This window comes from Cataglyphis hispanica, chromosome 5 (assembly GCF_021464435.1).
Source record: "Cataglyphis hispanica isolate Lineage 1 chromosome 5, ULB_Chis1_1.0, whole genome shotgun sequence".
NCBI classification, from domain to species: Eukaryota; Metazoa; Arthropoda; class Insecta; order Hymenoptera; family Formicidae; genus Cataglyphis; species Cataglyphis hispanica.
The window spans coordinates 308,355-336,187 of record NC_065958.1 but is presented as its reverse complement, the minus strand read 5'-3'; the positions used below and the strand labels follow the sequence as shown (position 1 = coordinate 336,187).

The following is a 27,833-nucleotide window of genomic DNA, read 5'->3' as shown; positions in this document are numbered from 1 at the left end:
GCCGTACGAGTACCACATGCATCCAATACATCCCTAACATGCACCGCGCGGACGTTGCTCGAAACGCTCCATACAAGGTTACGCATTAATCGCGAATTCACTCGATCGCTAATCCACTTCCGACGTGGGATTCGACACACATAAGCAGAATTGTTTCCACGCGAAACACATTCACACTCGACGACTAACCGACGACATACAGGATCGCGAAACACACTCACATTGCACGGCAGACTACTCACACATACCAAACTTAAACGCTAAACGGGCGAAAGATTTCGCGACTATCATATTACGCCGTATTATTGATCCGCGATCTCCAGAGAGACGACTTACGCTGACTCTGACGCACGATATTAATCGAATCCGCGAAACCAATGATCCGGACGCTTCGGGGCTCGATTCGCTTGCCGACGTGGCCGTGTCACAATCGCAATTACGCTAATGCCAACGTGATAAACACTAATAATTTCGAGCCGAGCTCGAACGCAAAAATAACACGAAATCGCGGCTACGACGGCAGAACGAAGGATTTCGATCGCGATCGCGCGTGGCTACTATACAGCGGGATAACCTCACCGGCAACGATGCTCTTTCCTCGAGAATCCGGGGCTCGGCAGCTTCCCTCCGTTCGGCCTCTCGAGGTCCTGCCGCACTCCTTCGCACTCTCTTCGCTCTCGGCCGGGATCCCTCCTCGCTCTCACGCTTATTCGTACTTGCTCTCGGACTTTACTCTCGCCCAAAACGCGTCTATCGCTTTCACAAGCTCGCGACAGTCTGACCCGGGAGCACCGCGATCTAGAATCGGTAACGCCGGGCCAGCCGGGAATGCGCAACCGGAGTGCGTGTTATCACGGCCAATCACGCGATAACACGCGAGGCAGCCGCCTGACGGCACGGTCATGATCGTACCGGGGGCGCGCGCACCCCCAAGATCGCGATTAATATATTTTCCACGGGGCCCTTTGGAGAGGGCCTTGGCGGTTCCGCCGGGATCTCGGAAGCGAGGAACGCAACGGTGTCCCTCGCTGACCTTCTCTTTTTCCCGCCGTCTCTCGCGGCGATGGAGCTCCTTCGGGATCCTTCGGGGCACGTCTCCTGCATCGAGGCGCGAGGATCCTCCTCGTCCTCTCGCGCTTCTTGCCACGCTACCGAATTCGGTGGTTGTTAATTCCTGTGCTTTTTCTTTTCGTCCTTCCGAAGGTCGTCTTCTGAGTTGTTGTGATCGTTGTTTTTGATGCGGCCGTTTTCCCGCTTCTCCGGTAAGGCTCCCGTGTTGTATCGAAATAAGGAAATAATAATACAATTAAAAAGATGAAATAAATAACGCCCCGAGATTTCGGTACGGCTCTAATGTTTTGAGACTGGCGCGGATGCGTTTTCCGCGCTCAGCGATCGGAGAGGGATCCGGCGGACGTGCGCGGGACGGCAACGTCACAATATATATATATTTTTTAAGTTATATGGAAAATTCAAGTATATATATTGTGTGTAATAATAATACAAATATGTATGTATATATATTGTGCATAACATAGGAATAATACAAATCAATAAAAAAACACTCACAAAGGTAAAAAAAAGTGCGCCAAGTATAAAAAATATATCTTGTACACAACAGAAAGTTAAAAAAATACTTATGTCTGAAAAATAACTAATACAAAAATTTTTCTCTAAAAAATAAAAAACTAAATAAAATCAATAATTAACTGGCCAAGTATTTACAAGTAATTCAGTTTGTAAAAATTTGTAATTTGAAATAGTAGATATCATAAAATCTATTTTTATAGAAGTGTTTAGATAGATCTCCTTAAAATTAAAACGTCTGAATAACCTCCCTTCCTTCCTCCTTCCCTCCCTCCCTCCTTCCCTCTCTCTCTCTCTCTCTCTCTCTCTCTCTCTCTCTCTCTCTCTCTCTCGGAAAACAGAGAATACAGAGAATAAAAATAAAACAAATAAAAGAATATAATAATGACAATGAATACAATAATAAACAAACAGAGAAAAGAGAGAGAGAAAGAAAGAAAGCTTTATTTATAAAGCGCTCTGGGACAAAATCCCCTCAAGCGTCATAAATACTAATACATAAGTAAAAATACATTTAAAATTACAATGTGTGCGCAATGTTCTCAACATGTAAAGAAAGTGTTTATGCATAAATGTTTATAATCAACAATCTTAAGGCATGCCAGAGAGAGATGCAATAGTATACTAAGCATTCAAGAAACATCCCCCAATTTATATCCCTATCATGAAGAGGCACAGACGAGCAACCGCGAATATAACTTTTGTTTAAAATCCGCCAGTGTCGCCGCACTTCTAATAGACTCAGGGAGACTATTCCAAAACCTAGCCGACGTAAGTCTAAAAGACCGTTTATATAATTCAGTTCTACATAGTGGCAGAAATAGTCTATCCCTCGGAGTCTTAGTGGCACGGTCGGATGTTGCGATCCTACAGTTGAAATTGGAGTGCAGAAGACTTGGTTGTTCAGTTTCCAATATCTTATACAACAGGCATCCAACAAAGTAAGCTCTTCTAGCATCAATCTTGAGCCATCGTAGCCTTACATAACAAAGTGTAATATGCTCATCAGTCCTTACATTGAAGATAAATCTGACGTAAGCATTCACAGCTCTATGAAGTCTCAGACTTTGCTCGGTTGTCATGTCCGTGTAAGCCACACAGCAATAATCAACATGTGGGTAGATAAGTGAAATGACGAACTTAGATTTGAGAACTTCCGGCAATAGGTGCCTGCAAAGTTTTAATATAGAGCAGAATGGATTCTGTTTGTCATATTAGTAACCTGCTTCTCCCAAGATAAAGTATTTATGATCGTGACACCAAGATATTTAACAAATGTAGAATATTGAATCAAGGACCCATCCACTCTTATAGCAGGAAGTGTACTCGTATCAATGGCTTTGACAAATCTCGATGTTCCCATAATTATAGCCTGAGTCTTATCTGAGTTTAAGATGAGTCTGTTAGTACTAGACCATCCAAGAATAGCATTAATGTCTTCATTGACCTTCCGGATGGTGTGAGATAAATCTCTTGGTTCACAATGGATATAGGCTTGGAGGTCGTCAGCATAAAAATTGTACTTGCAGTGCTTGACCACATGTCTAAAATCAGTTAGATACAGAGTGAAAAGCAAGGCTCCCAACACAGAGCCCTGCGGTACCCCAACCCTGGCGGGAGACGGAGATGAGGTTGTACCCTTTATGCGATCTTTAACCGCCTGAGTCCGCTCAGTCAAGTAAGAGTGTATCCAACGCAGGACACTCTCAGAAAAATTTAAGTTCTTCAATTTCTTGATTAGCAAAAAATGATCCACCCTATCAAAAGTCTTCGAAAAATCGAAGAAAACAGACACAGTGACCATCCTTCGGTCAGCCGCATGTCTCACCTCGTCCAGCATCCTAATCAGACAAGTTTGCGTAGAGTTTGGTTGTTCCGATAAGCAGACTGACACGGATCGTATAAGCCAGAGTCCTCCAGATAAACACGAATCTGCGCGCAAACCAATCGCTCCATCGCCTTCGACAAGGTAGGAAGTATAGATATTGGTCGATAATGTTGCACCAATTCCTGACTTTAGGTATCGGACAGATAAGAGCCGATTTCCACTTCACAGGGAAAACACCATTCATCAAGGAGAAATTGAATAGATGCTCCAAAATAGACATTGTACAGTGGATTGTCAGTTTCAACAATCTCAAGGAGATGCCATCTCCACCCACCGCATTTGATTTGACCCTGGAAACCACTCTCGCGATGTCCCGCGGCACTACATAATTCCAGTGGAGGCTCCTGTCATCAAAATCCCGCTCAAGAATATCCCTCAAAGAGCCGTCCTCCACATAATCAGCATGTTCCACACTATGCTCAAAGAATGCATTAAGCTCTTCAACAGAGAGCGAAAGACGCCCTCCGGTATCCCTGGCCTTAATAAGACCCAGATGTCTCAACCTGCCCCAGACCTCAGATGCCTTGCCTTCCCGATTGAAGAAGTTGACATAATATTCGCGCTTTGCAGAACGCACAAGATTTTACGCCCTGTTGCGCAGCACTTTGTATCGATCATAATATACGTCATTTTTATGCCTGCGCCACGTTCTTCTGGCCAGATCCCTATCGCGCATCACCATACGAATCCTATCAGTCAACCATGGGGCAGGCAAATTCCTGAAGTATCGTCGTTTCAGAGGCACATGCGCATTGAATATATTGAGTAATTTAGTGCAAAAGATATCAGTCTTTTCATCCATGTTATCCGAGAGCGACACGTCAGTCCAATCGATATTACCAACATTAGACTGAAAGGATGCTGCATCAAAGCCACTCCAATCCCTGCAAACTATAAGCTTCCCATGACGACGCTGAAGCTTAATCCCATACCTTATAAAAATAAGATCATGTGCTATAGAAATGCTACTCCACACTGACCAAATTCCTTGAGCTTATCCCTGTCATCGATAATGCACAAGTCTAACAGCGTGCTGGAGTCCCTCAGATGATGAGTGGACCTGAACGGCACCAGATATAAACTCGACTCAAAGATAAGGAAGCCAAGTTGCTATTAAAGGTGTCTTGATTGATTCATATCAGCATTAAAGTCTCCTAGGATGATCGAGTGCCTATAGCCTACCTGGAAATCCAAAAATGACTGGAAAAACTTGTTCAGATAACCCGATTTCGGAGGTCGATATACTGCTAGCAAGAGTTTAGATCTATCATTGAATATGATCTCCGCCATAATAAATTCTGGTCTATCCGTAACCGACCCATCACAGCAACAAAGAATGAAGGCACGAAAATGATCCGCCAAATAAGAGAGAGAGAGAGAGAGAGGGAGAACAAAGAGAGAGACAGAGAGAGAGAGAGAGAGAGAGAGAGAGAAAGCAGCATGACTAACGTATAAACAAATAAACGAAAAGTGATATATAATTTTGATGACAATATTTAATAATAATATTATAAAATAAGGATAAGAATGTTAGGATGAAAATAAGGAATTAAAAAAATATATAATTAAATATATAATTAGAATATATATATTCAAAAAAAATTTTATTTTATTTCTATTTCATTATACGTGTGTTTCAATATATGCGTGTCGTGTGCGTGAACGTGAGCGTGCGCGCGCGCGCGCGTGTGTGTGTGTGTTGTGTGTGCATCCTACAAGTAAAATGGCGGAAATGCCAATTTTCAATTTTTTTATTGATTTTGCTAGGAGCTAAACGTTGATGTTAAGCAAGCATTACTACAATACTATCATCGAGAACGAGACATGCAATATAATTTGTTTTTTATTTGTTTCCATCACAGAAAATCAAATAAAATATTAAAATTGAACTTGAATATTATTTTTCATGATTCTTATATAACTTATTCGTTGCAAAAAGTAATAAATTTGAAAGAAATTTGGAAGTGAGATTATATTGGGAGGTAATTTGATCATAATACATGTATTCTCATATAAATAGAAGTAATAGATGTTTTAATTAAAGAAGATTTTCAATTAATTCAAAAACCATCACGTACCAAATTTTTTAATAAATTATAGTTTATTTTAAATTGACAATCCATCAAGTTTTAATTATAAAATAATAATTAAATTCTAATTGATACCTGCAACTTGTTCGAGATCACGCTTAAAAACTTGCATTAAACGATTCATCTAATTTTAAGGGGAATTTGCAACATGGGCTTGAAATAATTATAATTTTATTTCGGTTAACGTATCGTATTATTTATTTCTTCAAAGTCGAAAAATAGGCAAATCGTAACAAATATTATAATATCTCAACTTTTTCTGCCGCGAACAAAGCCCATGTCGCATACAAGTTTAATAACAAACCGCGCAAACAACTTCGACAGTCGCACGATAAGGCAAATGGCACGCGCGATGCCGTGACGTATCGATGACGTAAGGGCCACCGGCCTATCGGGAGCGCTAATTTTCGCCTCGCGCCAGCACTTCGCGTGGCAGCCAATAAAGTTCGGCGCCTTTTCCGAATTTAAACAAATTGAAATTATTGGCAGTAAGCGAGAAAAGATCGATTATAAAAGGGCCCGCTCTCGAGGAGCGGGCGCACTCGCTACTTTCGCGCAGTACACCGCATAGTTACACCACAAATTGATTCACCGCATTATACGACCGCTTTCTATCTTGTTAAACCGTTTACGACGACCGCTTTTTTCTCAGTACATTTTCTTATCACACGATCGCTTTTCTTTTCGGATTACTCTTTGCTCAACGGATTAATTTTGTGAATAATTTGTACCAAATTATTTATTATAATTAAAGGTGTTTATAATTATAACTATACGTGCGTGACTTTATTATCCGTGTACTGCCTCCCTTGTACGTGTTTCGTGTGTCGTCACGCTCTACGTCTCGCGTCGCTCTAAACACAACTTTTTTTACCGCAAAAATTTTATGAAAAGAAGGTTTAAAATGTAATCATAAATAAATTTCGCGATATAAAAAAAAATAAATTTAAGATAATAATATTAAGAAAATAATATTATTTAAGAATTGGTCAATAAACATTAAATTAAGACAGAGATAGTTACATTACAAAATATTATTTTGTATATTGTGTATTTTTTCCCACAATTTTGTGTTATTTTGTTTTGCGTTATTTTTGTTTTGGTGCTAAGTGGCATGCGCGACGAAAGATATTAACATCTGCTTTCCATTTCAATATATTGAATCTATTTGTTGATATATTGATCAAGGAGGGCGATTGTATGACAAAATCTTTGAAAGATGTCGGAAGGACAGTTGTAAAAGATTTAGTATCATTTATTAGCAAACATACACTAAATGCCATATGTGGTAAGGTTTTTGTAAAGTTTTTATTGTTCTGAATTATATTAGATTTTCCTTCTAAATGATATCCTAGTTTAAGATAAAAATCCTAATTTAAAAATTATATTAGATTTTCCTTCTAAATGATATTCTATTTTAAGATAAAAAGAAAATTTGGTCCTATATAAAGTATCGATGCTATAGAAAATATAGATAATATCCGATTTTAGTAATTATGTACTTACGTTAATCTCGGATACCTCGCCAATGATCTTGATTATCATATATGTTGTAAAGATAAGATTGCTGATTAATATTCACTTTGTTTTATTGCGTGATTTCGTACAGTTTTTGAAATGTTTAACGAAAAAAATTTACCAAATTTTTTATATTATTTTACAAGGGTTTGTAACTTTGTGCACAAAGTAGTGATCCATTCCATTACATATTGTCCTGTGCTTTGAAATGAGGTTTACATAATTTAAAAAAAAGCGCCAAGTATACGCGTCAGTTGCGAAAAATTGTTATATGTATTTAATCTATAAAATCCTACAAAGATAATGATATTAAAAAATTGCGCCATCTGAAATTAAGAAATTTATACAAATATTTCGACCAAAAACTTATACAAAATAGCTGTTTTAAATTCTTATAATAATAATGTTATTAAAAAGTTGCGCTATGTCAACAAAAATTTATGTTACATGTACAAAATTTATGTCTAATATTAAAACAAAAAATATATTCAATAATATATTTAATAATACATATATTCAATAATATATTCAATAATAATATACAAAACATAAAAAAACATAAAAGACAAGATAAATATAAAAAATTAAAACTTAAAAAATTGGCACAAAAATTAAAATTAATACAAAAATTAAAAATTAATACAAATAAAAAAAAATAAAAAAATTTTATAATTAAAAAATCTTGCGCTAAACTAAACACTATACTAAAATTAATGTATTCTTCAATACATTTACATTGCAATTTTATTGATGTAATTAAATTTTTATTGATGTATATAACTAAATATAATTCTAAATAATAATATATCCTTTGTAAGTTAGCAGTGCCAAGATATTTTAATTAAAATTTTTTATCTTTTTTTATTTGTATTGTTTAATTTTTGTATACATTTTAATTTTTTGTACTAATTTCTAAGTTTTAATTTTTCTATTAATTTTGTCTTTTATGTTTTGTATTATTAAATATATTTTTTTTAATATTAAATATAAATAAATTTTATATATTTAGCATAAATTTTTGTTCAGCGCAACTTTTTAATAATATTATTATTGTAAGAATTTGAAACAGTATTTTGTATAACTGTTTTCGCTCAAAATATTTGTATAATTTTTTAATTTCAGGTGGCACAATTTTTTGATATTATTATTTTTGTAAGATTTTAATTGTAAATACAATATAACTATATAACAATTTTTCGCAATTGGCTTTTTTATTTTTTCTACTTGGCGTCTTTTTTATCTTTATTTAAAAAGAAAAGTTTTTAGGAATTATATCATTTTTTTGTTGTACACGTTAATCTTTAAATATTGTATATATACAGGGTGTTCCTGATAATAATCGTATCATCTCTCATGTGCAGGTAGAACAAATGAAATTGAAAAGTTTTTTACTATTTTACGATAATTCGTAATAATTATCAAGAAATTAAAAAAGATTTAACAATTCGCGTGAGTAAAAAGGGCGTGAGTAAGCGCGCAGTAAAAAGGGATAATTTGATGTGTGGTTGTTAGGTCGCGAGAATCCCTCGTTATGTGCCGTACGTAACCGTCATTTTAGTCCAGTCGGGTTAGACCAAAAAAAGAGCTGAAATTGTATTAATTTATTGCAGCAATTTTATTTTTTTATTTGTTGGAGGAGGTCATTAGTAGTCTAAATCCAGATTTTTGGGACTCCACCCTTGTTGCATCAGCCGCCATCTTGAATTTTTAAGATGACAGTTTTTATCAAATAACTTGCTTATTTTCAACTTTAGGAATAATTCAATTTTAAAATAAAAATAGTAAGAACAAAATTTGTGGGAAATTTAATTATACTCTATAACTTTGATCATTAGTATTTTTCGTCTTAAATCTGAAAAAGGGGGGTAAAATTTAATTATTAAATTATCTCATTTATTTTTAACTTTAGCGTATAAATGATAATAAACAAGTTGTAGAAAATAAAATTTTCTACAACTTTGGTTCTTATCTTTTTTCTCCTGGAGTTAATACTTTAGGTCCGACACCAATAATAAGGGAAAAGAGAAGTGTGAAAGAATTTTTTTTCTCGAACATACGACAACTGCGTGGCTTTTTACAACGTAAAACTCAAGTTGTTTTTTTATATTTTTTTATATTTTTATCATATATATATATATATATATATATATATATATATATATATATATGTTCTAACGCAGGTCCTCCTGGTGTGAGGGGGGGGGAGGTATCAAGGGGAAGCCGCGCGGGAAACTTGTGGACACAGAGGGTCCACAAGTGACGTCGCTCGAGCAGGAGACGCTTATCGCGGGAACGGACATATTTCAAAGACGAGTGCCAATGTTCGGTTGCTATATTTATTAAAAATAAATAGCATCTATTACACGTGCGGTATGAAGCGAATTTTTATCTAGGAAAAGCCGAAGAGACGCTTATCGTGAGAGCGTGACATGTTTAAACCGGTGCATAAAGGCGAGCGCCGATGTCCGGCTGCTTTATAAACATTATAAACAAATAGCGTATATTGCACGTGCGGTCTGAACATTGAGAATTTTTTTCTAGGAAGAACCGTTTATCGGTGCAAGTATAAACAAAACACGAAAGGAAAGGAGATGTAGAAATAATTAATATTTTTAATATTAATATAATTTTTCACATACATGCAACCATTAGCGCTATCCGTCTCCCATACATTGAGAATCTTATTAGCTCTATCCTTCTCCCACGTCCACGCAAACATCGCGCTATTCTTCGTTCACCAATCGCGCCGCGGTTACCTATTTTATCACATATCTATCTTACATATAAGGAAGGGAAGCGAAAGAAATAGATAATCTTTTTTTTCATTTTCTTTTAACATATTTATTTATATTATCATACATCACCTCTTTGCAAGGTTTCATACAAAAGTTCATTCACAGCATAAACTACTAATTCTCAATCTATAATAGATGTTTTATCACAAATGTCTTGCAAAATTTTGACTGCATCTTCTCTCATGGCACTAGGCATATTACTTTGCAAACACTGAACAAATTGATCAAAGCTCGCATTTACATCTTCTGTATTCTCATACAATTTAAAATATTCGTGATTTACACAATGTTCAAGTTCGAATAAAAATAATATAGTTGCTGATTTCATGTATAAGCAAGAATCGTCTACTATAAGTTTAACAACACTTGTATCATGTATTTTAACATGTTCCATTATTAGATATTCAATTCTTAGCAAAGAAGATGTATTCAACTGCAGGAATAGCTCAATATCGATACATCTTTTGATGAATATTTCCCACGTTTCATGAGGTAGTATTATGTGATTTCCTCGGATATCGCCAAGATGTAATTCCACAAAGGATTCAGGTCCCACGCTGATTCCAATGTCCAAGTATTTATACGCCGTGCGCGTCAATGCAAATCTGCGTACCAAAATTCGTGGTATACAACGAAGTTTATCACGTCTGAAAAAAAGAATACAATTAAATATGGAAAAGTATGGAAAAAACATATATAAAAAATATATTAAGCATTTTGTGATACTTACGAATCAAGCGGTTTCTTGTACGACTTAATTTCATCTCGAGGAACATAATAATTCATGCGTTTAACACTATTGCTGTTTCCTTCAGCGGAGCGTTTACCACTATTGCTGCTTTTTTCAGCGGAGTACATTTTGTCTCTCGGTTATGAAAAGTAGAACGGTTATGAAAAGTAGAGCGGTTGACGTGACACTGATCATATAAAACCGAGTATACGTTTATTTTTTAAAAGTATGATGTGATGGGAGATTAATGCTTTGAAATTTAGGAGAAGGGAGAGACAGCCAATTGAAGGCTCAAAAATTGAAGAGAAGGGAGAGACAGCCAATTAAAAAAAATTCTTAGAAACGATTCGCGAGGAAAAGAGTGGGGAGAATAAAAGATAAAACATATTAATAATGTTTACATATTTTAATTTTTAAAAATATCGCAATTCTTTTTGACGTTGCGACCACCAGTTAAATATTTTTAATACATTCTGTAATGCGCAATTCTTAACATGTTTTCCACATCTTATAGTATTAGCAACATTTTTAGAGTATTTAAGGGGATCCTTAAGTGACTGGCGAACTCCGATGGGTTAGCGCCCTCATCTAAACGTAACTAAAATTGCCGATAATACCGGCATTTGTAGTTCCGCTATTATCGATAGTATTCAATTAATTTAAACATGCATAATAGAAGATGCAATTTTTGCATTGTGTTCCATATATTCAAATGAGAATATTACAATATATTTTTACTGCTTTATTTATCGTCTAGCATATGTATCCAAACATATCTAAGCGTGTGATATTAAAATATATATGCGTGTCTTTATTGCATCGAAAACAATTTGAATATTGCTTACATAATAACGTGTACTCTTCTATATATTTTTTAAGAGAAATACCATTTGGACATTTGTGTCCACATTTTTATATATACACGTTTATGTATACATATATGTAATATATTATACACGTATATACATATACATAATATTTTATATATGTATAAAATATATATATATATATATATATATAGAATTGATATATATATGTAAATGTTTATGTATTTGTAGTATAAATTTGCAAACATTTACAATACATTATATATTTATCTCAATCGCGATAAAATAATGAATTTACAATATTTTGAATATTGAATATTCGAATATCTTGAATATTGTAAATAAAGAGTAGGCCCATCCATCGCCTATTCTTGTGAGACACAACCATATATTCTTTTTGTCTCTGCAATAAAGATAATCCTCGCATTGAGATTTTCTCTTAATATTTTTTGCATATCATAAGTTTTATGAATAAATATTTATCATCGTTTTTATCATTTATTTTACACACATGCAAATTGCATCTTGTGTGAAATAACCAGCACACGAATTGATCGCCTCTGGCATTTATTATTTAATCAAAGCGCACATGCAAAACGCATTTGATATGAAAAAACAATCAGCTCACGAATTGATCGCCTCTGGCATTTATTTTACACACATGCAAATTGCATCTTGTGTGAAATAACCAGCACACGAATTGATCGCCTCTGGCATTTATTATTTAATCAAAGCGCACATGCAAAACGCATTTGATATGAAAAAACAACCAGCTCACGAATTGATCGCCTCTGGCATTTATTTTACACACATGCAAATTGCATCTTGTGTGAAATAACCAGCACACGAATTGATCGCCTCTGGCATTTAAGCGAGGAGCACACACTTTTGCATAAGCGCATAACCATAAACATAAAGAAATTGATTGGTCCACAAATGTATGCATAAGAAAATGAACCAATCAATTTTTTTATGTTTATTGTTATGCGCTTATGCAAAAGTGTGTGCTCCCCGCTTTATTATTTAATCAAAGCGCACATGCAAAACGCATTTGATATGAAAAAACAACCAGCTCACGAATTGATCGCCTCTGGCTAATTAACTACTGTACCTGTAACTAGTATTTTAAAATACTAATATAATAAAAGAGGCAAGCTTTTCTCATTATATTTGCGTCTCATTGAGTTCCCGCACATCATATATTAAAAATAGTACACAAAAAAAAAATTTCAACGTGTAGTAACGTGCTATAATAATACGCGATAATCTCTTGTTACGCGTATGAACAAGACACGCGACAAACTGAGACTGAGCCTGCCACGCACTGATACGATCGCGTGCGTCTGTTCGCATGTATGTGTGTGCGTACAGCTGACTTACTGCCTGATACATACATACTTACATACTAATTGCTATAGATATCGCGTAATAATGAAAATGAAAACTAATCTTTATAAATGTTTATCTTTATAAATTAATATTCTATGACCGAAACCTTTATAATATAAAAACATTATTTTTATATTATTAAATTAATTTCATAAAAACAAAAATATTATTTCTATTTTACGAAAAAATTATATAAAATTAATTATTTATATGTATATTATGGATTATTCTGTATAATTAATAATAACTGTATTATCTTTGTATATTACACATATGTTATATAGGTGTTCCCAAATTCAAATTTTGCAAAGGAATAATTCTGGAAATATCAAATAATAATAAAAATTGTTATCAATTTTTTTAGCAGTATTTTCTAAAATTTAATAGCTTTTACTTTATAACTTACGATTTATATGATCGCCTGTGATTCGTGCATCTAATAATTGATAATAAAATAAAAAACTATAATAACTATATATAACAACTATAATAATAACTATAATAATAACTAAATAACTATAACTTAACTATAATAAAATAAAAAAAGAAAATAACTTGTATTGTATATCTCATTTATGTTGTATAAAATAAAAATACATAAATTTATTTATTTATTTACGTGTAGAAAAATAAGAATAAAATAGAAGAATAAATGTTGAACAAATATAAAAGTATAATAATGGGAATGAAAGAATAATAAATGAACAAAAGAAGAGAGAGAGAGAGAGAGAGAGAGAAGCGTAAGTGAACGTATAAGTGAATATGCGAGAAGCATAAAACGATACGTACATAGTGAGCGAGCGATTAGAAAGAGACAGAGTATGATTGAAAAAGAAAGATAGAGAAACTGCAATAATGTTAATGTATGCGTACTCTACATATATGAATTTTGCTCTACACACATAAAAGAGACGAAGATAGTACGATTAGGTCTGCTTTTGTATATATAATATACACAAAAACACACATACATACATATAATACTTTTTTTATTTAAAAAATACACAATATTTCATTTATACTCTATAAAATAAAGAATAATTAATTTATTATCTTGTAGAAAAACAAAAAGAAAAAGAATAAAAATCAACAAATAAAAGAATATAATAATGAGTATAAATGAATACAGTAAAGAACAAGCAGAGAAAGAGAGAGAGTGAGAGAGAGAGAGAGAGAGAGAGAGAGAGAAACTCAAGTGAGCGTATAAGTAAATATGCGAGAAGCTTGAAATGATACGTAGTGAGCGAGCGATTAGAAAGAGACAAAGTGTATGATTGAAAAAGAAAGATAAAGAAACTGGCGTTATGTTAGTGTATACATACTCTGCAAACATGTATTTTGCTCTACACACATGAAAGAGACGAAGATAGTACGAATATATCTGTCTTTGTCATGTAAGATTGCACCTCTGTCTATCGCGACATCACGCAACTAATCTACTGCTCTGTTTTACTCTTCAGCCTCGATCTCGCACACACACATATGCACGAAAATTTTAGATTGCATTAACTTTTTTATAAAGCTTCTAAACTCATTTCTCTAAGTTCACTGATACTCTTTGATGAAATGCCAAGTCGAATTGTTACTGATTAGGCACGTGCAGATTACAAATTTTTTGTATTAAATAAATGTTGACGGCAGAAGCCGATAACTAAACTAATTTTGTAATTTTTTTTCACTTTTTTTATGAAATCATATCTACCCGAGTACGTTATTATATATATTTTAATTATGGAAAAGGATTTATCGATATTTATAATAAACAAAAAGATTATGCACTTTAACTTAATATTCGCGTTTTGATCGGTAAAACAGACCTTAAGGATCCCCTTAAAGGATCAATATCTTCATAATCAGCATCCAAAGTCTCGATAATCAGGTATTCTCTCGTATAATTTTCAAGCAAATCCACCAGCCATTCTCGTTTCTGACATCCCTTGACGTACACGAAAGTCGAGTTCGTATCGAATCTCATCGAACATGAACGCGATGCAATTATTTCCCAGAGTTACACCAGATCCTTCAGCTGGTTTGTTTAGCGTTAGTTTTCCTTCAATGTATAGAAAACTCTACGGCAACGTATACAGATCCTGTTGTTGTATGGGTATTCGTATCCCATTGCTGTGTTCAAATGTTGTGTTGGCGTATGGATTGTACGTGTGAGTCTCGATTTTGATGATACGATCGTCAAAGACTGGCTCGCCTCCAATGTTAAGGATATTGGTCATGTTTTTTCATTTCGTACCGCGAAGTCCAAAGAGTGTAAAAATTCAATATTCGATGCGCTGAGCTTTTTTCTCGTCTTTTTAGAGCAACCTAATGGTGATGTTGATGGTAATGATGATGATGATGATGATGATGATGATGATCGGATGATATCATCAATCGGTACCGTAAAGATATTATTATGTCTCACGTTCTTCTTCGAGTCGTTCAACACGAACATGTATCGCATGCTAATTTTGTCGCCATCGTTCATGCAATCTGATGGTGATCTCTTCTCCTCGAAAATCGAGCAATCGTCCGTCTTGATCCGCGACGCGTATCGTTAGATCAGTAATGCTCCACGCGATCGGCAGATAAATGATCTGCACAGGCCTTTCCGATATCTTATATCCTGGCAGCACGCTCGGTGAAAATTCACGTATCGTATGAACGCGTTTGTCGTTACTGTACGCACTAGTGATCACGTTACTCTCTATGCGAATAATGTTTACATTGATGATATTAATTGGTACGTCCGATTGATGCCACTGTCTTGGCTGTAATATGCGGTTCGAGAATCCCAATAACGATCCAATGTTGTTGGATTTGTTAAAGTTTACTCTGAAAGCGCACCTGATCTCGCTATTCATCATATTATAATTAGCACGAAGTACTATCGGGTATTCTATAGTTTCGTCCTCGTCACGGTTCGCTCGAACGGTTTCCTCTCCTGACGGAATATCACCGCGTTTATCAACACGATTGCTGAAGCGAAACACGCGTCACCGGCGTTTTCGTAAAATTTCACGTTTCAAAAACTCATGTATGGCGTGTATCTCGTACGATCCTTCGGGAATCGTAATTTCCGTGTCATTTTCATCGAAATAAAATTTATTATTCGAGGAATTCACGTTCAACATCGTATGATAAGTCTCAAAATTTGTTAGACCGAGCTCGTAGTCACTGTCGCTCAAATCTATGGCTAGATGGTAGTGTACCGCGAGGACGCTACTGTTCCCAGTTAACGTAAATGTCATAGACATGTCGCGAAAACTGTTTAACAAATACTGAGTCCTAACGGCGCATCATCAGGCTTTAAATTCACACTGATCGTCGTCGACAAAGAAACTGCAGACACAATTGTCCGCAGATACTCAGATCGTAAGTTTGAACAAGTGTATGGTTGTACTGTATATTCGTCACGTTCCGCCCGAAATATCGCACCAATTCATTCGGTGGTCGAAGATTGCCAAAACTGTCGAAATATATATATATAATAATGCGATTCTTCCTCTTTGCGTAGGCCACCCAATGAGTACCTGGTCCTTTGATGTTATTCAAATTCACGATGCCACTCTCGTTTCGACGTATACTACCGATTGGTAAAGAATCACACATAAAAACACCTCTAAAGAATGGTATACTCATACGTTTTGCTAGTTGTTCTAATTGTATGTTCGTTATCACGCCCATAGGCATATTTAACATCTCTTTGACGTTTTTTTTTTTCTTCGTTATCACACCCTGTTCACATTTGTACGGGCAAAGATACAATCCCTGTTCATATTTGTATGGAGTTAGATAAAGCCCGTAACCTTCTATCGCGCGATTGTGGCGTTACAGCTCCTCCAGCTGATGCCGCGCGGCTTTGCTATCCTTTACCGCTTTTGCCACGCCGGCCGCTCCACCGATCGAAGATCCGAGCGTGCCCAATATTGGTAAAATCGGCAATACACCGCCTTGTTTCGCTGTTGGAAGTATCCGTTTCTTCACCGTCTTTTTCTTCGTCTTCGTCTTCGTCTTCATACCCATACCGATCTTTGCTTTCATCGTTGCCCAAACAGCTATAGCTGCTGCTCTCTCACCCAGAGTCGAATCTTTCGCGACGATGCGTTTTTGCGCTCTCTTAGCGAGTATCCTGTCAGCTGCGTGTCTCTCGGTAAGATCGGTGCTCCGAGAATACGCAATGTCGTGCTCGCGGCAAGCCGCGTCCAATGGATTTATATCCTGATCGCCTCTCGCCAATCGTTTTTCCAAATGAGTACCCGGGCCGCAAAATTGATAACCAGGAATATGTAATTCGATAGGAAATGCGTTTATCGCACAATTTAATAGGCATTTACCTATTTTCGTTGACATTCGCCGCAATCTTTTCTCAACGGCGCTGGCCCGTCGACATGCGTTTGTTGCCACAGTTGATTGTAATGTTCGTAACAGCGACGATATTGTTGAATCTCAAAATTCGCCTTTATATGTTCCGGAAGCTTGTCCCACAGATAATGGATATGATCACCGCACATTCGCAGCAAAACGACTTTCGGCACAAACTGTAACTGTTCGGCGCTCAAATTGCAAATATCGGAAGGTCTCGATAGCAGGATGAACATTATCGCTACTGAGCGATTCGTAATTCCGCACATCTATAAATAGACGTTTGATCCAACTGCCATCTCATTCGATAGTGTGAAAATGAAATTCGTGCGACAAACGTTGGCGATAATCAAAGTGACAAATTGTGACGACAAATTACGGTCGATGGGGGACAACGCGGAGATGCGCAAGCATGGTACGATGTTACCGACTACTATATGCGGTATCATTTGCGGTCCTTCGAATTGCGGTAAAACCAACGTGTTGATAAGTTTGATAGAAAGTCCACACGGTGTACGTTTCGAGAACGTGTACGTGTACTCAAAATTGCTTCAACAGCCGAAATATCGATATCTGGAGAATTTATTGACATCAATTGACGAAATTGGTTATTTTATATTTTCCAACAACAGTGATGTTATTCCATCGAGCGAGGCGCATCCAAACTCGATCTTCGTGTTCGATGACGTGGCATGTAATAAGCAAGATGCTGTGAGAGAGTACTTTTCAATGGGTCGGCACTCGAGCGTCGACTGCTTTTATTTCTGTCAGACGTACGCGAGAATACTTAAACATCTGATACGTGACAATGCAAACCTACTGATTCTGTTCAAGCAGGATGGTACTAACCTGAAACATGTGTATAACGATCACGTGAATACCGATATGTCTTACGATGAATTTTGCGCGTTATGTCGCGATTGTTGACAGCACAAGTATGGATTCGTAGTGATAGACAAAGACAGCTCGCTCAACGATGGTCGGTATAGAAAAGGATTTAACGTGTTCGCGATACCACAAAGTGATTAGTCGTTGCCGATACATCGTGGTGAAACGTAAGAAATTGACACTCTACTGACATGGCTGACAGCGAGGGTATTCGTGAGCGCGAGAAGATTGCGAGGAAAATTGCGAAAACGAGCGAATCGATTCGCAAGAAGCATCGCGCTTTGAAGACCGGTAAAATCGAAGAGGATATCGTATTAGACAGACACTTTAGACCTCTCATCGGACCACTACAAAAGATTGTCGACAACTCTAGTTCGATCGTGGTAAAGAACGAGCCGGGAAGTAACATCGACGCGGAAATCGAACCGTTAATCATCCGGAAGCGTGAGAAGGATGCAACACCAGAAAAGACAGAAAAACAATCTGACGCCTGGTCGAATCACTCAGCGACACCGCATAAATCGAAACGATTGGTCGCTTCACCGGACGAACCGCCGATAACCTCTACACCGTCCGTAACAACGAGAATCGTACCTACGATGCCTGAATTACTTGCTCGCGAGGATGTTTTCGAAACCACGGATGATTCGCTCGTAACGTCCGTTCGAAATCAATTGCAAACGCCGGAAGGTCAAGAAATGTTGCGAGATCAGTTAGGTCCATTGGATCAAAAGTATATCTGGCCTGTCCTGAGCGGTGATCAAAATAGTGGTATAGATAACGTGTTTGGTGTTTATCTCGGTCAGGATGGAATGATGTTCGGTAATAAACGTTTTGACGTGGACAATGCGGATAGCATAATTATCGACGGCGTACGATACGCCGGTACACCTGGTCTTTACGAGTTGATCTTCAAGAGAACCCCTGATGACATCATCTATACAGAGGATGATAAGCAAACGTATAAGAACATGCTGTTGGCAACGAGCGCGCATAAAGACAATCACGATGCACACGGTCGAATACGGGGCAACAGAGGATACAAGTACAAAGAAATAATCGCACCGTTGATGTCGATCGAACCGAAAAAGAAAAAATCTGGAAAAGGAGTATTCATGCCTCGCGCGATGTCGCTAACCGACAATAAGATTGATTACGTGCATTGGGACGATCCCAACGAGTTGGTAAATCGTCTACGATTGCTCGACGCTTCGCGCCAAGCGGGTCACAACGGTCACGATAACGAAATCCTGTCGATCATCGAGGAACTTCGCGAAGCCGGCATTATTATAAATTAAACGGAGTCTCGACAAAACTAATCAATCGATTGGTGTCACTCGCATCGATAATGCATATCAACAAATTTGGATTATTTGAACAGCGAAATGATACAACTGATCATAGAGTGATGAAAAGTTACGTACGCGAAAACGCTCTATGCCGCATCGCTACAGACTATGACGCGAGGTCGCGCAAGATTCGCCGTGTAGCGCAACCTGAAGCCGATACCGACGCCGTCAACAAACTATACGTGGATCAGTGTGTTAAAACGTTGAAAAATCAACAGAAAGAGTCAGACGAGAAGCTTGCCGCGTTCGAGAAAGACGTGCGAGCGTTACAAATTGTGATAAACGAGCTTCGGCGTGCGAATATCGCTAGATTAGAAACGAGTAGTCAAAACGTCAATGAAACATCAACAAACGACTACGAAACATCAATGAAATGCCAAGAAAACATCAACAAAACGCCAAGAAAACATCAACGAAACGCCAACAAACGACAACAAAACATCAACGAAACATCAACAAACAATGGACAGCAACAACCGGTCCAAGATCGACTATGAACGATTGGCCATGACGGACAGCAACGAACAGCAATAAATGGTTTAGGGACGGCTGTTGAATCATTGTTAAACGGCTCAGAAACAGCTCGATACAGCTATCAAACTGCTTAGGAATGCCTCAGAAACGACTACAAACGGCTATCAACACACGAAGGATAAAGAACCGCTATTGAAACGAAAATAAACTATTATATAATAAGCTATTGAATGGTTAAAAAGAAAAAAAAAATTCAGATATAAATGATAATGTAATTTCTTCACATATATTACGCGTCAAGAGACCAATCACATTGTTATAAAAAAAAACATGACATCGTTAAAATCCGATAAAAATATCGAGAAGCTCCGACTCGTCGAAGAACTGCATGCTCCAGTGAGAAGAAATTTTCCCCGAAGACACGTTGTAATGCGAGGTTACGACGACCTTTGGCAAGTTGACATCGTCGAGATGCGTCCGTACTCGCGTTTCAACAAAGGTCACCACTACATACTTACCGTCATCGATGTGCTGAACAAGTACGCGTGGGCCGTACCGCTCAAGAGTAAAGGTGGAAGCGAGACGGCTGATGCTATCGCTGAAATAATTCGAGATAGCAAGAGATGTCCGAGAAACATGCAAACTGATATGGGGAAAGAATTTTACAATACCGACGTGCAACGCCTCATGAAGAAACACGACATCAATCATTATTCCACGTATTCAGTGTTGAAGGCATCGGTCGTCGAACGATTTAATCGCACGCTGAAAAATAATATGTGGAAGATGTTTACGCTCAACGGAACTTACAAATGGGTGGACGAATTGCCGCGACTCGTGTCGGATTACAACGCGCGCAAGCATCGAACGATCGGTATGCGACCCGTCGACGTCACCCCCACGGTCGCTGAAAGACTCTTGGCTACGGTGTACAACGCGATAAAGATAGCGGGTCCTGCAAAGTTCAAAATAGGTGACTCGATACGCGTTAGCAAATACAAGACGGTTTTCGAGAAAAGTTATACACCGAATTGGACCACCGAGGTGTTTAAGATCGTTAAAGTGCAGCGTACTAATCCCGTAACCTATCTACTCGAGGACTATCGCGGAAAATCTATCGCTGGAGCGTTCTACGAGTACGAGTTGCGTCGCGCGAATTATCCGGACGTGTACCTCGTGGAGAAAGTACTGCGCAGGAAGGGTGACGAAGTTTATGTGAAATGGTTGGGATTCGATGGATCACACAATTCTTGGATACACAAGGACAATGTCATTTAATTAATACAAACTGCATTTTATTCTAACATAAAAAAAATGAAATATGATACATATAAAATCTGAAATATGTAAAAATATATGTAAGATATATACAGCATATAAAATATAAAATATAAAAGAAAAATAAAGATAAAAGTATATTTCTTTTATTTTCCTGCTTCGATAGTCAATAGTATAATACATTGTGTTACATACATACACACACGCATGCACTATATTACATTATGCTACATTATAATGGTATTCGGTAATGTCCCCATGGTAACGAATTGGTCGAGTCAGGTACGATATATCGCTTGTCATCGTATGGACTTAGAGCAATTTTTGTCTCACGAATGGTATATACTTCATGCAATTTTGACCTTATACATGATTGCTGTCGAGTCATTTCAATCTCTTCGTGAAGGCACCGTGTGTAATCATCAAAAGTTATAGTACGCGCAACGACGTTACTCTTGACGCCTTTAATCTTTTTAGTATCTTTTTTACCATCTACTCGTAACGCGTACATTTTTGCTCTAAGTCCAACGAATTCGGTCATGATCGCACCATTATTTTCATCTTTCATCAAGCCCGGCACTTTTTTATTTACAAGCGGTATATCGTACGCGTTGTTAGCCGGATAATCGCTCGTATCGAATCTATCGATATCGCGTTTCATATTCTCATATATATCGTCGCATTTAATATAATAAATTAAACTATCTGTATCGGTGTACATGACTTTACAATTTTCGTGATATAACGGTAACATGTATTCGTGATGAAATTCATACAAACACACTTTCGATATATCCAGTATGCACATACCGACGTAGATCGGTTTATTAAATTTTACCTCAAGTTTGCGCAGTTCAACGGCGACTAAATTTTCTGAAAAGATACTCCTGCTGTGAAAATTTGGTTTCGCGATCATTGCCTCCGCGCCGTATCGTCCGTCCCACTTTGTTAATAATTTTACCTCAACATGATTGCGCACGTTTTCCATAGTTTTACCGAATACCGCGTTATTCATTAATTTGAACAAATTTTTTTCGAAATCATTTCTCGCGAGTGTTCGAAATTTTGTATTGAGTTCGATGTAATCGCGGAGCCATGCGGATTGAGCGAATTGCAATACGCGATGTATTTTTGTGACGCGAAGACCATGACGCGTGCACTGTTGCAGGTTGCGATAGTGTATGACATAACGCTTCTTATCATATAATGTTGCGAGGAGCTTGTCCTCCCGCTTACCGGGAGGTTTATCGCGTATCGGGCAAAACGGTAGGTCAGCGTGCGCATTGTGAAGATGTTGCGGATACTCTAGATCGACCTCGAGAATATAACCTATCGGTGAATCGGAAGCGATCGCGCTAATGTTAAAATCAGAGATGTCATCGACCCATCGAAAATCGGCATAAGGCAATGGTTGACACATTGCCCATCCGTATAAGTTGTTTACATCAAAGTACATCAAATACGATGAAGATTTCGATGGATCGTACGACCGCATATACTTGTTATTAGCATGCGCGTATCTGCCGGAGCACTGACTTAGACCACCGCGAATACCACGTTCAATAAACATAGCCATGTCGATATCAGTAAGTAATTCGAACTTAATATTTGTATGTTTCAACATGGCATCCCATGTGAAACCTGGCAAAGTGTAATAATACGCGGGGTCGAGGCCATAACTTTTAATGCAACTTTCGTCGAAATTTTCAAAAATATCTGCTAATAACAAGACATCTGTTTTTAAATAAAGATCGCTGTATTCGCCTAGCGTTCGAATGGAGAACCGCTTCCAGACAGTCTCGGCGTGCGCGTAATCGCTCTCGGATACAGTGTCACCGGTTAAAGAATTGTGAAATGAATCGCGCGGTGGTAAACACGTATCTTCCAACCTGTCGACGCAGTCAATATATTCGTACGGAAAGATACCCTTCCGTGTTAATAAATTGAAATTGTCTTCATTTTGAAATTTCGATTTTAAAATTTTGAATTTGTCTTTATTTAAAAAAGATGCCAATTTGTCAAGGCTGGCCGAAAGAAATTTATATGAATCTATAAAACGCAATTTGATATGATTTTTTTCTTCTGCAAGTTTAACATTTTTTGTAAAAGATATATATTTTTCTTTCGTTATCGGTAATACGTCAATTCTCCCTTCGAACGCTGTAGCTATTTCCCTGATAATAAAATGTGAATCATAACCGGATAAATTATGAAAAACTATTGGAATGTAAAAAGAGTCTTTATAATTTAAATTACAATTTGAATGCGCGGGACCTCGGTATCGCCAGTCAAATGACAATGATCGCGTACTCGTGTATCGTCCGGCGCGAATGGTTTCTCGCAAATGTGGCAATGCGTCGCGCTGCGAAATGTCTCACACTGTTCGTGTGAGAGAGTTACCATAGGAACATTCGCGGATATTATATTTTTTACACGGTGCGCTAAATTTTTAAGTTCTTCGACAAACCACGTGATACAATCGACATTACGGCGAGAATAATACGCGGATAATGTTTCATCGTACGCGCAATGTATATAATAAGCTACGCTAAATACCTCGTGATGTTGAAATGTGTATGTAGACATTATCGGATCATTGTTAGTCTTCTTCAGCATGCACTCCAAGTCGGCGTATACGACAAAAGGCAGCAGCTCTTTCCTGTTGTAATTGTTGAACTCGAGCCATTTATCCTTCTCGCTCGGTAACCGGATGGCGCACTCGTTCATTTGTTGGCAGTCTATCATGTGCGACTGCAACTTGTTGTTGGATTCAAAATAGTGTAAACATCTGTAAACAAAAATAAAAATAATTAATTAATTTTTCTTTTGTATATAATTTATATATTGCATTTTTTATTATTAATTATACATACCGATCACAAATATATTTTCTGTGCTCTTTCTTGCTCAATCACTCTTCACACTGCTGCGCCCACGCAAAATATTCACCTAAGGTAGCAACTTGATGTGATTGTTCCAACAGATCGCGTTCAGTCTGTTCGATGTTTTCCATGTTTTTTTTTTCTTCTTCTATTTTACAGTGTGCAAATCGGGCACATATTGCATGGAAAGATCTGATATAATGGATTTCTGCAATTGGAGCAGAATCGACCATCCACTGCATCATGTAACTCAGTCACATGCCTTCGAATAGTATACATGTATCCAAAATCAGTGTCTGATACAGAAATCATGCATGAAGTGCATAAAGCTAAAGCACCACCTGTGGAATAACAAAAGTAGATGGTGCAACACTTTGTACGTCCATTTAGCGCAATGATTTCCGAATGAGACACTACTCTGTCGACTATTTCCGTAAGGTCCTCACTTTGATTACTTATATAATCACTGTCGTCCGACAATGCGTGATCTTCATCAGACTCGTCTAATATAGCTTCAAAATTATTATTATTCTGCTGTTTATCTGCTCCATTTTTCTAGATTATCACAAAATCTTCTTCTATACTGAACACTTGGCACATATATACAGTATCCACTATATTTTTCTAATAGATGTATACACAATACAGTATCTACTATATTTTTCTAATAGATGTATACACTTTCAAATCGTATACTACTATGATTTGACACCCCTTCATTCTTCATTATTTATCGCTTTTTGAAGGGTGTGTCTAGAAAACAAAAATTATGTGGGAGGTTCTAGATTTACGAATTAGATTTGTGCAGAAGTAAGGATCTTCCAACTTTGACGAATTAAAAATTATGCTAGCGTCTTCATTAGGCGGGGTATTTCTCCTACTTTTCTTATTTTATTCGTAGTGATCGTCGATTGGTGAATTCAATGTCGGTTCGAGGGTTTCTTTGCACGTGAATGTTAGAGAAAATTCTATCATTATTTTTATTGCTGCGGATGCAGTTCTGTTGATTTGCAGGGTATTTTATTAGAAGTTTTATCTCATCGGTATCTTGTCGGTATCTTTTAGTTTTTTTTCCACCGAAAAATTTCGGTAAGGGATATCTTATTTTTGTCATCTCGAGGAGATCGACGTTGTTTCATCACCGATCTTCCTGAACGGCTTTTCATAGAAAAGAAATGAAAAGAACCGCGATTGTTCTATTTTATTTTATATTATTTATAAATTATAGCGGCCGGGCATCGGCGCTCAACGACTCTTTCCAAAAAGGGGGTGTTTCGTTAGGGGTTTTATCTTGTCAGTATCTGCGGCCGAATCAGTGGCTGGACATCGGCTCTTTCGAAAAAGGGGGTGTTTTATTAGAAGTTTTAACTTGTCAATATCTTGCCGGTATCTTTCAGTTTCTTTTTTCCACCGAAAAATTTCGGTAAGAGATATCTTATTTTTATCATCTCGAGGAGATCGACGTTGTTTCATCACCGATCTTCCTGAACGGCTTTTCATAGAAAAGAAATGAAAAGAACCGCAATTGTTCTATTTTATTTTATATTATTTATAAATTATAGCGGCCGGACATGGGCGCTCAACGACTCTTTCGGGGTGTTTTGTTAGGGGTTTTATCATGTCTGTATCTGTGATCGGATCAGCGGCGCTCGTCTTTGTATATACGCACCGGTCATAAATATGTCCACTCCCCCCAATCCCTGCCCGCGCGACGTCAGACCCCCGCACCCTCAAGTTCCCCGCGCAACTTCCCCTCGCCCCGCACACCCCTCAGAGGACCTGAGTTAGAACCGGCCTAGTATTCCTACTTTTGGTCAAATCCAGAAGTATTTGATCCGGATAGATTTTTGACAGAGAGAATAAAGAATCGTCATCCTTATTCCTATTTGCTATTCAGCGCAGGACCGAGAAATTGCATAGGTGAATTAGTCGTGATTTTTGTTTCTCCTTCTGTCAATAGTTTTTGATAAAAATTTCGAATGTAGGCCAACGATTCGGATTGCTGGAATTGCAATCTATGATAGCTCCTTTGGTGCAAAATTTTTACTTGGAACCCATAGATTATTTAAAGAATATTTGCCTTAAATTTGATTTAATAATTCGTCCTTCTCATCCGGTTCATATAACTTCATTCTTATCAACCGCAAATAACTGTTCAAAACTAACACGAATGCCACGTGAGTGTAAGAAATTGATAAAAATTGATGAAAATATTTTTGTAGGATAAAATAATATATGATTGTGTATTTTACGATTAATATAATAAATTTTTTACTACTAATTAATTCTTTTATTACTTTTGTAATCTTTTACTATAATCTTTCTATATATTTTATTTGTTTCAGATCTTTACATCTTTATTTTCAATATTTTAGAAACATATTAAGTGAAAAAAATAAAATTTTATAGTGCAGCGTATCTCTCTTTATTTCTAAAAAATTGTCAGAATTAATACGTTCTTTAACTGGAAAACTATTAAATATAGACCTCTAAACTTTGTCAGTTTGTAAAGATTTGTTTTACATAAATCTGTTTAAAGAAATTTGTAATTCTATTTTAATAGTATTTGTATAGAATAAAATTTTACGTTTCATTGCAAGATCTGAACAATATGATTAATAAAATCATAATTAGTGTAATATTATAATTTAGTGTAAGCGCGTAATTTTTATATAAGTTTTCTTAAATACCGCAAGTTGTTAACTTTTGGTTTGATAATTACATCAAACCAAAAGTTAAAAATACTTTTTTATTTTTCACATATTTTGATGCTTTAATATTTTTGAATTTTCCATATATTTTTATGAAGAAGATTAAAATCACTTAAACTTATTTTACATGTATAGCCACAAGCAAGATACAAAAATATATAATAACCTAAGAAAAACCTTAAAAAAGATGACATTTCCTTCATTGAAGACCATATTTCTCGCCTCAATGACACATTTTGCTCCAGGATCGTAGAGCTTGTAGATTCCTTTATCTCCCTTGTAATTTACCAACATCATTTTCTTAGCTTTTGAAGCAAACTTGCTTCTTAGTTGCTTTGACACATAGAAAATGAGTCTTATCAGTGTGGCGATATGTCCTCCTCTCAGGAAATTAATTATATATTGCGTTTTATTGTTAAACAATAACATAATAGACATGGAGATTTGTTTTATAGAAGAAAGAAAAGATGAAGCTTCTGGATATGTTGCTAAGGATACAAACTTTGAAACTGTTGCCACCAAGAATAACAATTGTGACGGAATTAATTATAGATTAATTGAGGAAAATAAGAATATTAAAAATGTTAAAAGATTAGTGACAGTTCAAGGCAGTTTAGTATTAGAAGGAAAGGCTACAGATAAGGAAAGGATACTACAAATAAGAAAAGAGAACAGATTTGCGGCAAGTCATAGAAGTGATATAATTACCACAGCTAAACTTAATCCGAATAAATGCTCTACAAAAGGAGGTAGGAACTTTCTAAAAATTATAGATAAAGTCTTGGAAACAAAAATAAAACCTATAAAAGTAGTAAAATTAGGCTTTAATGCAGTAGATTTATATTATGACAATATCGTTAAGGCTAATAAATGCTTGGATTTTTATAAAGGTATCCCATGAGAAGAATAAGTTATATAGTTGGACATAATGGAAAGATTTACAAGAAGAAAAGAAGTTACTTCTGATTGGGACTTATCATTACAGAAATTTGGCGAAGCATTAGATGATAAAAATAAGGTTATATGTGCAGAGATTATAAAGAAACAGATATATAATAGTGAAACAAAGGT

At 36.5% G+C, this 27,833-nt stretch overlaps 1 protein-coding gene across 1 annotated transcript; it reads right to left on the bottom strand.

Annotated features, from left to right (window-relative positions):
• Window positions 1-21,326: 21,326 nt before the first annotated feature.
• On the bottom strand, window positions 21,327-27,059 carry LOC126849549 (uncharacterized). Its single transcript, XM_050591492.1, has 4 exons — window positions 26,940-27,059; window positions 24,209-24,606; window positions 23,426-23,957; window positions 21,327-23,096 (listed from the first exon to the last, which is right to left on the bottom strand). The coding sequence occupies exons 1-4, from the start codon at window positions 27,057-27,059 to the stop codon at window positions 21,402-21,404; spliced, it is 2,745 nt and encodes a 914-aa protein (XP_050447449.1). The 3' UTR covers window positions 21,327-21,401.
• Between the last annotated feature and the right edge of the window lie 774 nt (window positions 27,060-27,833).